Below are 11,244 nucleotides of genomic sequence, written 5' to 3'. Positions count from 1 at the left end.
CCGGCAAGTGCCTTGTCTCGTGTAGCACTGCACGGACTTCCCACCACACCTGCTGGGAGAACGAGCAGGAGACGATGATATGGTCGATTGTTTCTGGCTCCTGTGCGTAGAGGAAGCAAAGTTCATGGGTGTCGAGGCCGTGGCGGCGCCTTTTGTCTGCAGTCCAGTGTCTTCTTCGCAGCACCAACCACAGGAACAGCTTCACCCTTAGCGGCGCCCAAGTGTCCGTCGCAATCGGGCAATGGGTGTGAGCTGAGATGGAGAGCTTCATATGCCGAACGGACCGAGAACCTGCCGTCTGACGCCCACTTCCAGACTAGCTGATCTGCCGCCTCAGCGAGGGCTATGTCCTGAACTTTGTTCCAGACCACTATGTAGTCGGCGATCAATTTATCGTGCCACATGCATTGGCACGATCAATTTATCATGTTGGCAAGTATGCATGCTGATTGACAGCTCCTGTCACGCTAATCGGAGAGGTGCAACAATAGCACCGGAGTTGGGGCTACAGAGCAGCTGTCCGCTCTTCCCTATGCTATTTTCTACCTTCTAAATAAATTACTAGTTAAAATTTAAATTCCAAAAAGCTTGACATATGGGCTATATATATTGTAAATGATCCATTTTAGTGATTTGCACAAAAAATTGCTATATGTTTCTGAATATTTAATTGCAAAGTATGCTATATGTCACCCATACTCATTCAACGAGGTGACTTAGCCTGAAAAGTTTAGAAACGGTCAAACGGATTGTACTTTCCAAACCACTAAAAAATTAGAAATATCATTTAAATTTTGGGGGAAAAACCTATAAGATATGATCAACAATATCAATATGTTCCATTTTGCTAACATACAAAATGATATCTTACTTTTCTTTATAAAATCATTACATTCCCAAATGTGTCAAATGTTAAGAAATTAGTGCCCCGATCTAAATCTAACTTACACTCAGTACCAACAAAACTGAATGTTTAATGTAGCAGCAATGAAACTGTCGCACATCACCCCATTAACAAACTCAATGGATACTGATCACAGGTCACGTTCCCTGTCACAAGCAATGGAGGAGACAGAAAAAAAAAACAGTCAAAGATGTCCACCATTGTTGCTGCATGCGTGGGTGAAAGGAACATAATTTTTAGTTCTATAAGCAATAATAAATATTCGCTACTAAGCCAATAACTAGATAACACATGTGTTACTTACGTTAGGAGATGAAGACATTTGGAATGTGACTTATCTTCAACCAATCCGTGCCTGTATCTTCTCTACACCTCTCTTTCAGCACAGGACTGCAGCCAGAGATGGTCAGTTCCTCCAGCGCACAGCGCAGTCAAGCACTGCAGACCTGTCCGACAGAGAGACCAGCTTCGGACAGCAGCTCATCTCCAGAGATTCAAGCGCTAGAAGCTCGCCTACCCACTCTGGAAGAGCCTCCAGTGCAGCACAATTCAGAATCCTCAGGCTCCGCAAGGTTGTAAGGGACCGGATGGCCTCTGGCAGAGCACCAAGCGTCTCACAGTACTCGATCACCAGATCCTCGAGCTTTGGTCTGTGCCGTAACAGTATCCAGCCACTAGAGGTAGCACGACAATGTCTGATCCAGAGTCTTCTCAGAAGCGACGGGGAAGCCGAAGACGATGGTCCGACGATCCTACCCACTGATAACATCTCGCTGCTGCTGGACACCGACAGATCTGCCACGGCATCTGGCAGGCACGGGCTTGGCCTCAGCCGTGGGCATTCTGTCACAGTGACAATTTTAAGAGCAGGGAACATGGATAGGTCTAATTGATTATCCGTATGATCCATTGCTGATGATGTTGGCCAGGCCTCAAGGTTGGGCATGTCTTCAAAGTGCAGTTCCTTCAATGATCGGTATAGATTACTACCATGTTTCGCCACAAATATTTCAGAGCCCATGCTATTAACGCCAGTCATGTGGCGGAGCTGAAGAGACTGGAGATACGGAAAATTACCAAACGGTGGAAGGCAACTACAGTTATGGATATTGCTCAAACTGAGGGATACTATATTTGGAAGCCACAACTCCATGCTCTTCATCATCCAACTGGGAAACTTACTGCCCATGTAACCATCTATCTCAAGGATTTCAAGGTTTTCAGGTGGCACGAGAACTTCAAGAAATGTTTCGATGCTTGTGGGATCATCACATGGACATGAACTCCATGAGACCATGACAAAGTCAAGCTGCTTAGCTTTCTCTTGTTCCTTATATTTGCTCTCAGTCGTCAGATCGTTCTTGTTTGACCAACACTCAATCCTCAGCTCACCAGTTAATAGATTGAGGTCTTCTAGCTCTGCAATACCGCTATGTTTGTCACCTACAATGAGTAAGGACAATGTTTCAAGTTTTTTCCACTGCCCAAATCCACTAGGCAGCCCCTCCAAAGTTCGGCATTGGTCATTTCTCAGGTGCATTAGATTGCTATTTCTTATTATGCCACCAGGTAACTTAGTCAGCTGCTCACACCCAGCGAGGTTCAAACTCTCCAGCATCACAAGGTTAGACATGGAATCAGGAAATCTGAGTAGACTCCAGCATCGGAATAAGTTCAGGATCTTCAAATGGCGAAGATTTCCAATTGATTCAGGTAATCCCTCCAGACCAACATTCCAGGATAGATCCAAAGTCTGCAAAGTTTGGTAGAATGCCAATTGATATGGGCAATGCCAAACTGCTTAAATGATGTGACAGAATGAGAACTCGGAGAGGCAGGGAAACGTTTTCAGAATCTACACTATACTATACGTAGCTGTATGATTTAGAACGGAGAGGATAGTATACAACTATACTATACTATGTATTCCCTCCGTTCTAAATTATAATTCACTTTAACTGTTGATACATATAAGTTGATATCTATCTAGATATACGTTATATCATTATATCTAGATGCATAGCAAATTGGTTGTGCAAAAAAAAAAATCAAAGTGAATTTATAATTTAGAATGGAGTACTATATTTGATTAGGCGGACATAAAGCAGAGTTTATAGGCCACCGGGTAGAGGCCGTAGGGGCTGTCCGGTCTAGGGACGATGATCACACCCGCGGGAACCTATAAGTGTCTTTAGGTCAGGACTCACGATAGTGTCAGGCACGAGTGTCATATTTAGCCATGAGTGACCCGCGCGGCTTGAAATGTATGTTTTTTTTTTCACTCCAATTAGAGGTCTCGAAGTAAATTTCCCACGGATTCTTATGGATTCTGTTGTCCACACAGTATGCACTGCTAGAATAGACTTCAGTTGTTGTGAACTTCCTATTCATTGATAATGATAAATTGATAATTATGTGTTCTTTTCTTCCAAATTTTATATTTATTGTTATTATGTTATGTATGTTAACTTCTTATTAACACCTGTGCGTGCGGGTGCGGATGTGACACTGCATCCGCAGATTTTTTTATTAAAAAACAGATGTTGTCGCATACCATGAACTTCTAGTCGAAAAAAAAATACCACAAACTTTTTGTTGAGGACAGATTTTTACTCGACCCGCAGTCCCGCACCGTCCGCGACCGTTAGGATCCATAGTCCCGGTCGTTATGCACGGGCTGCCAAAATTTGTCGGAGGCACTCGGAGCCGGAGAGATATCCGGAGACGCCAAGGTAAGCACACCCTCAGACCCACCTGCCGGCGAGAGAGCCAGCCAGTTTGGTCCCACTGGACAGTGAGACCACTAGGCGCCATAGCCCGTAGGCCGTAGCAAACGGTTCCCCGTTGGTATAGAACTATATAGATCCCACCGCTCCCGTCCGGCCGTGCCTCGCCTCTGCCTCCCTCCATCTAAGTCGCCGACGACGACCCAGGCCAAAAGTCCACAGCCTTTTCCAAGGAGAAAGGGATGGGCTGCTGCAGCAGCCGGAGCTCCGATTCGCCGGCCAGCCGCGTGACGCGGTGGCGCTCCACAGGGATCGTCGCGCTCCGGGACGACAGATTGAAGGTTCGCGCCATCTCTCCCCCAAACTTTGCCCGCTGTCATAATTATGATTTTTCTTTTTCCGATTCTCCCAGCGTTTCTTAGGCTTCGCCTAATTTTGTGCCCTTCCAGTGATTCTGAGTTACTAGAATATGTCATGGTGAAGCCCTTCCAGAGTTCCAGTGATTCTGAGTTACTAGAATATGTCATGGTGAAAGAATTATGAATGGGGCCTTTGTAAGCTGGCCTCGGCTGGGGAGATTTCCATGGCAAAGTATTAGTGTAATTACTAGTACAGCAGTAGTACTTCATCGTCGTTAACAAATGTTGAGTTACTTCTTTGTGTTCTGCTTCTACAGTATTATTAGTACCTAATATAATCTCTAATTGTTAGGAGTAAACCTCGATCTTCTCCATCCATCGACACATTATGAGCAGAAATCCTGCTGGCCGCTTATATATATAATAAAGGGATAGTAAACTGCTATTAGGGTTTGTGATTCTAGGCATGTTACTGCACGCTAATGTTTTATTTGACAGATATGATTTAGTTCTGGTCCTGATTGTCGTGTCGTGACCCACAGCTGAATTGGTTCTTGATGTGTACAAACGCATGTACAGTGAAAACCAAATAGGGATAGGAGCAAACGCATGACAGTGAAAATCAAATAGGGATCGGAGTATATTTGGTATCTGGGTTACAAGGAATTATACAAGAATTTCCCCTCACAACTCAGAAAGTACCATCTGCTTGCTAAACCTTTAAATATTGCAAAACATTTGTTATGTTCCACACTACCAGTCACTATTTCAGTGATGTATACTTCTTCAGTTGCAGGTTGAAGGGGGCTTTCGTGGTTAAGCATGTTATCACCACTCGGTAGCTTGTAAGATTTCAGCGATATTTTTTTCTGCAGAGGATAGGTTGAGAATGTGTATCCCGAATTCCTGATATATAAGATTGATGCACAAACATGAAAAGTTCAAGGTCGACACTAGTACTTGTTCAGTTGCTTACCGTTCTGTATCTTTTTCTACTATATTTCTTCACATCTGAGAGATGCATATATTGCCAATTTATATGTGATGCCTCTACAAGCACAAGTAGACTTTCTCGAACATGCAGGAGAGCTGCATATCTTTGTATTATAGGGAAAAGCACAAGTAGACTTTGTACACCTCTTTTACTGAATATCACGTTTTTCTCTTCCATTGTTGTTTTATGTTAGTGTTCTCTTGCAGGAAGTGCCAAATGAAGTTCTACAAGTGGGCAATTCCTTGAGAACTCTGGACTTGACAAATAACAAGCTAGGTAATCAGATTTTATTTGTACCTGTTTGTTACATTCAGCTTTCAATGGACATATCACAAGTACAAAAGGAATTTTATGTTTTACTAATCTTCAATGTCAGTGTTTTGAAGGGCGGGCCTGGTGCAAGCGGTAGAGTCTTACCGCCTGTGACTGGAAGGTCCCGGGTTCGAGTCGCGGTCTCCTCGCATTGCACAGGCGAGGGTAAGGCTTGCCACTAACACTCTTCCCCAGACCCCGCACAGAGCGGGAGCTCTCTGCACTGGGTACGCCCCTTTTTTCAATGTCAGTGTTTGTTTTTCTTTCATTTGTTGGTACTTAGCTATCGAAGTACTTGTCGACAGATATTTGTTGTTCTCTCTCTTTTATTATTGAGTTTTATTATTCACATAAGTATCAGTTGTGGGGACATCTTTTCTATTTCACTTGCCGGTTTGGTAAAGTACATATACTTGGAGCAAAATTGCTACAGCTAAGTTCTTTTCATTCTTTTTCCTCATGGGGAATCCTTCCACAGCTTCTCCAGAGAAGTTTCTCCTCTTTTGTGGAACTGAGAAAGATTATTCTTAGCAGCTCGCATGGGCATAGTTTCTGAATATGAATCCAAATAACCTCACCTACTATAAACCGCATGTGCTCTCTTTTTAGTATATATTTTATATTTATTATGCTTCTTGTGAGCAGTGTTAATTGTTTCTATTTTATGTTGCAGTTGAGATTCCCCAGGAAATTGGCAGACTTGTGAATATGCAAAGGCTTGTAAGAGTTTCCATCATTAGAAGTCATCATATTTATTATCCGATTAGAAATGCATGCTGAAAGAATGATTCTTCCTTCTAATGTATCCCTGTCTTTTGAATTATGGTTGTTTGGAATGAATTATTTTGTCCTTTTCTGTTTCTGTAGGTTTTGGCTGGTAATTTGATTGAAAACATCCCAGCTAATATCGGATACCTGCGGAATCTTAAAATCCTCACACTTGACAGAAATAGGATCTCTATCTTGCCTGAAGAATGTTAGTTCCTACAAATCTATCTTTCTCTAACACAAATACACATGGAAGTGAAATATGCAAAGTGTTATTATTATATGTTTAGCTACAACAACTAACCTTTGTGAAGGTGTTACAACCTTCATCTTAGCAATTAGAGATTTATAACAGTCATACTCTAATTAGTATGGCCTCCATTTCTAACCTTTCTTTTTTTTTCATCCAGTGGGTTCGCTGTCAAACCTTCAGCAACTTTCTGTTTTTCAAAATTCTTTACTGTGCCTGCCTAAGAGTGTAGGAGATTTGCGCAAAGTAAGTTTCCGATTTGGCTAAAAGATGCCGAAATCTTTTTCTTATTTTTGGAAGTCCTTGAGAGTCATGTCTGGTCACTAAAAAAAATATGGATAGCTATATACGACAGAAACAAGAATCTATTCTTTTGTTTCGCCAAATATAAATATCTTGATTCTAAATTTCATTATCTGAAACTAGTTCATCTTGATAAATTCCATCATTTTTTCCATTCATAGCAAAAGTTTTCTGAAGTTTTTATTTATAATGTTCAGTGCTCTATCTGATTACTGGGGTACTGTTATTTTACTTTGTGTAATGCAGATGTCACTACTCAATGTATCTGATAACAAACTGAAGGAACTTCCAGAATCAATTGGAGCTTGCAGTTCCCTGGAAGAATTTCAGGCCAATGGTATTCATCAGTTCCTGCAATTCTACCTTGATCTCATTTCAGTCCCCCACCCCCTCCTTTGCTTTCATGTGCATGCACTCAAGAACACTAAAGGGCATACCCAGTGCAGAGAGCTCCCGCTCTGTGCGGGGTCTAGGGAAGGGTGTCAGTAGCAAGCCTTACCCTCGCCTGTGCAATGCGAGGAGACCGCAACTCGAACCCGGGACCTTCCGGTCACAGGCGGTAAGACTCTACCGCTTGCAGTAGAGTCTTACCGCCTGTAGAGTCTTACCGCCTGTGACCGGAAGGTTATACGATTAATCCTATATGGTATTTTTACCTTCTTACCATTTGCCAATCTACAAAAAGTTGGGGTGTCACAATCATATCCTCCTAGGATGCTCTTCTACTTTATGATTGGAGTAAAGGTGGACCTTGCTCTGTTTGGAACACAAACTCAGCATGCACCACAGCAGAACCTGGGTGCTGCAGAACATTTCTCTTTCTCATCTCCTATCATAGCACCTACAGTCCATTTGACAAGGGAAAGCCATGCACCCTTTTGTGCACCTGTGGTGAAATAAATTAAATAGGATTTAGGCATGTAGCCATTGATAACAGATACAAAATACAGCATGCTTTTCATTTCCTTCAGCATCTCCTACCTCTGGAACTAATCTTGAAGCAAAATATTCAGGAAATGCTATTGAAGATGTGCCATCGTCAATTGGCAACCTAGTTTGCCTTAAATTCTTATCACTGAATGGCAACAAAATTCGTCAGGTATTATGCACTGGATATTTGTTGTTCAGTTACAACAAAATTGCAACAGCCTGTCACCCAACTTGAACTTGCATTTTCAGCTTCCGCAAAACTTACTGAAAGACTGCACGGCTCTTCAGAATTTGTCGCTGCACGACAACCCAATCACAATGGACCAGTTCCAACAAGTAAGTTACATGCAGCATCTAGAGTGTTCCTGCACCCTAGGCAATCTTGTCTTGGTTATAGTCCATTTTGTTTTTCGTATTTGTTGCAGATGGATGGATTTGAAGAGTTTGAGGCACGCAGAAGGAAGAAATTCGACAAGCAGATTGATTCAAGGGTCATGATGGGCTCCACGGCCCTGGATGAAGGGGTTGATTTCCACTGATTTTAGAACTCAAGTGACTTCCGTTCGTTCTAATTGGTCAGGACCGTAGATCTGTACATATCAGTCTCACATCCCGCAAAGAAAAACAACGGACACGCATATCATTACACACATAAATGAACTGAATTCGTCATTTTTTCTTGTAACCAACGCTGTAAGTGGCCCTGTACATCTTGTGTACATATGGCAACGTATTGATTGCATTTGGCGCACTTCGCCATCTTTTTTGCTCTGCTACTGGTGAGGTCCATCTTGACAGCTACCGTTGCAAAGACATGACAACTGAGTCTGCAGTAGTACTTGGCTAAGCCAACACAGATTCCACCCTGATGATGCAAGGGAGAAAAGGAATTCAGTTGTGACTCGTGAACAGGACATTATTGGTGGTGCCTTCACTTCACCATCGCGGGCTATGAGAAGCCACAATGCCCGTCTTTTCTACTTTTGTGTGTTGTGTGATAAACAACACTCACTAGACACTACAAAGCTTCAATGCATTGAAGCATAGAGTGGATCGCAGCTGCTTCGACAAGACAGGTTGAGAATACGAATAAATGTGAGGGTTGTCATTGTCATGCTCTACACAACTGAACGGCAGCTTGATTAGATAGCATCCGAAAGAAAAACTATTGAGAGTACTATTCCAACAGGATTGATCTGTAATTAAGTTTGAGAAATGACAATTCTTGCTTTAGAAATGATTTGTGTGAGTTCTGTTATTACTCTGTACTCCTACAAGGCAAGCAGCGCCATGTGACCGCTCTGAGCCTGATCACTCGATATAGCAGTCACGCGGCCTCGCCAGTCTCTTACCCCAGCTCCTCTTTCTGTGCAACCTCCAGGGTACACTCTATTGCCCCGTTGGTTTGGGCTTGCTTGTCTAATAAGTACGGTTACTTATTTAGTGTAAGAGAAAAATACTGTTCGTTGATCGAAAAAGTAGGCACGTATAGCCCGCCATCGGCCCATCGCTCTGGGTCCAGTACTCCAGTGCCCCCATCTTCTTCTACCCTCTTTCTCTCTCTTTCCTCTCCCCTTCTGCTTTCTTGCCGATCCATCAACGCACGGCAATCAAAGACCAGAGAGCGGCCGGAGACTAGAGTTCGCGGTGACGCCATGCCGGCTGGAGTTGGACAGCCACCGCGAGGCTCCAGCAGAGAGCGGACGGCAGCAGCCAACAGGTTTGGCTCGCATCCACTGTTCTTCTGTTCATATATGATATTTGAAACAACAAAAAACATAGGAACGCCCTGAATTCGATTCACTTAGTATATCCCATGCCAAAACTAAAGCCAGCATGGTGCTTATTTCTGTGCAGAGCTGGGACTGGCACGGAGGAGGAGATGGCAGGTCTCAGCAACTTCGAGTTTTTCAAGATCCTGCTCCCCGGAATGTACGAGGAGGCACTGGTAAGGTGTTTTTTTCTCTTGCTAGCGAGGCACTGGCAAGAGAATTGGCACGGGAGACGAGACGGGGGTTTTTGCTACTACGATCTGCGCTGAATCTCATCAACTGGGCCGGGGGTTGCTAGCGAGGTCTTTCTCTCTGCTTTACTTGATCGTCTTCCGCGCAGAGACTGCCCACTAAGTTCGCTCCGGTCCTCGGAGCTCGCCGGGACCTCAAGCTGCGGCTTGCCGGCGGAGAGATGATGCCACTGTGGGACGTGGAGGTCTTCGTCGACGAGAAGCACGGCGACATGTACCTCCGCAAAGGCTGGAAAAAGTTCGCCCGCGCCCACGACCTTCGCAAAGGGTACACGCTCTTCTTCCGCTACGACGACGTCCGCGGCGACCTCATCGTCACGGTCTTTGACCTTACCACCTGCCGCAAGGAGTATCTGCACGCCGGCGCCGGTGGTACGTACTACGTCCCCGTCCATCCAACCTCTCTCGTCTGCAGCGCGGTCTAAGGACAGAGACAAACATAAAACCTTCTGCTCGTGTGCCCAGGCGGCGGAAACACCAACTCTGGCGCCGGCGCCGGCGGACGGCTCGCTGCCCATCGCGGAGCCGTCTCATTTCGCCGTGACCCTCAGGCAGTGCAACCTGGAGGCGAAGCAGAACCAGTACCTGGTGAGCCGTCTCGTCTCTCATGTCAATTCTTTCGCTCGCCTAGATCGTAGCCCATACACACACCACTCGCGTCTCATCGTCTCATGTCTTGCGGCGCAGAACGTGCCCGTGGAGTTTCAGGACGCGCACGGGTACGTGCGCCGGCGCCGGGTGGAGCTGCAGATGGGCGGGCGCTCATGGACGGTGAACCTGAAGCGCGGCAAGCGGCTGCTCGGCGACCGCTCCGCCTTCAAATACGGGTGGCATCAGTTCTGCGTGGACAACCGTCTCGAGGTCGGCGACGTCTGCTTCTTCCGGGTGATCCGCGAGGGCAGCGGCTGCGGCGACGAAGATGAAGAGTGGGAGCCGGAGGAGGAGGACGATGAGCACGTGCTCAAGGTGGAGGTGCGCAAGAACAACGGCACGTTCGTCTCCTGATCTCATCGCAGCGCGGTGACGTCAACCTCAACCAATATGTGGGCGATGAGAGCGGTTCCTGCCACTGTCAGTAGGAATTCGCTATGAGTTCTGTGCTTCTGATGGATTAGATTGTTCGTCTGGACCTGTCATTGACGTGATCTCTGTTCTGAAATTACTCTAGCGTTATATTTTTTTTTTCGCGACCGGGACTTCACCCGTTTTTCATTAAGAGGGAATAAAAGTTTAAAACGGTACAAACCATGTGACTGATGTTTGATGGATTGTAATAAGACGAACAGCGTCCAAGATAAGTTAGTAGCTCGTACTACTATGATGGTGGTCATGGAATCCCTAAAAGCTTTGGTTCGTGAAAAGCTTAGATTGAGTGTGTTGCTCGTACTTGATGTGCAAAATTATTCTTGGAAGAAGATTTGTGCATGCCCTTCGAGTGCTGTCCCTGTCCCATTTGGCTGTGCTGTCGAACCGGCGGGCGGCAGCACGTCACCTAGTCTTGCAGCTGACCCCGGTCTAGCTAAACAATAATGCAATGTGCTGGATCTTGACGTCAGTAATTGGGACATGTGGCTTGTGACACATGAACATCGCATATATAACTGGAGGTCGTGTACTTGGACAATGTACACCCCCAAGCATTTTCTTACTTCTGATAAATATTTTCCGGGGAGGG

General features: G+C 45.1%; 2 protein-coding genes and 1 pseudogene across 5 annotated transcripts; 2 read left to right on the top strand and 1 right to left on the bottom strand.

Annotated features, from left to right (window-relative positions):
• Nucleotides 1-1,310: 1,310 nt before the first annotated feature.
• On the bottom strand, nucleotides 1,311-3,718 carry LOC136537368 (disease resistance protein RGA2-like; annotated as a pseudogene).
• A 38-nt stretch (nucleotides 3,719-3,756) lies between these two features.
• On the top strand, nucleotides 3,757-8,297 carry LOC136540398 (plant intracellular Ras-group-related LRR protein 7-like). 4 transcript variants are annotated; one of them, XM_066532405.1, is made up of 9 exons: nucleotides 3,758-3,971; nucleotides 5,190-5,259; nucleotides 5,969-6,015; nucleotides 6,163-6,271; nucleotides 6,474-6,559; nucleotides 6,863-6,953; nucleotides 7,630-7,715; nucleotides 7,796-7,882; nucleotides 7,972-8,297. In XM_066532405.1, exons 1-9 carry the CDS (start codon nucleotides 3,873-3,875, stop codon nucleotides 8,083-8,085), a joined length of 789 nt encoding a protein of 262 aa, XP_066388502.1. In that variant the 5' UTR covers nucleotides 3,758-3,872; the 3' UTR covers nucleotides 8,086-8,297. The 4 variants fall into 4 exon arrangements, with proteins under 4 accessions (XP_066388501.1, XP_066388502.1, XP_066388503.1 ...); XM_066532406.1 differs by adding an exon at nucleotides 5,360-5,522 and having other exon boundaries at nucleotides 3,905-3,971; nucleotides 7,796-8,297; XM_066532407.1 differs by adding an exon at nucleotides 5,370-5,522 and having other exon boundaries at nucleotides 3,915-3,971; nucleotides 7,796-8,297.
• Nucleotides 8,298-9,023: 726 nt separating this feature from the next.
• Nucleotides 9,024-10,955, top strand: LOC136540397 (B3 domain-containing protein Os03g0212300-like). Its single transcript, XM_066532403.1, is given in 6 exon segments — nucleotides 9,024-9,266; nucleotides 9,404-9,494; nucleotides 9,659-9,941; nucleotides 10,035-10,075; nucleotides 10,077-10,157; nucleotides 10,257-10,955. Coding segments are annotated over 6 exon segments (879 nt in total). The 5' UTR covers nucleotides 9,024-9,201; the 3' UTR covers nucleotides 10,575-10,955.
• Nucleotides 10,956-11,244: the final 289 nt, after the last annotated feature.

The sequence above is a fragment of the Miscanthus floridulus genome, chromosome 2 (assembly GCF_019320115.1).
Source record: "Miscanthus floridulus cultivar M001 chromosome 2, ASM1932011v1, whole genome shotgun sequence".
NCBI classification, from domain to species: Eukaryota; Viridiplantae; Streptophyta; class Magnoliopsida; order Poales; family Poaceae; genus Miscanthus; species Miscanthus floridulus.
This window is presented reverse-complemented; position numbering and strand designations above follow the sequence as displayed.

Coding starts and splice junctions, on each gene's coding strand:
- LOC136540398 (XM_066532404.1), top strand. CDS start 3,873: ATGGGCTGCTGCAGCAGCCGGAGCTCCGATTCGCCGGCCAGCCGCGTG. Junction 5,260..5,968: donor CTTGACAAATAACAAGCTAG/GTAATCAGATTT, acceptor TTTATGTTGCAG/TTGAGATTCCCCAGGAAATT. Junction 6,560..6,862: donor GTGTAGGAGATTTGCGCAAA/GTAAGTTTCCGA, acceptor TGTGTAATGCAG/ATGTCACTACTCAATGTATC.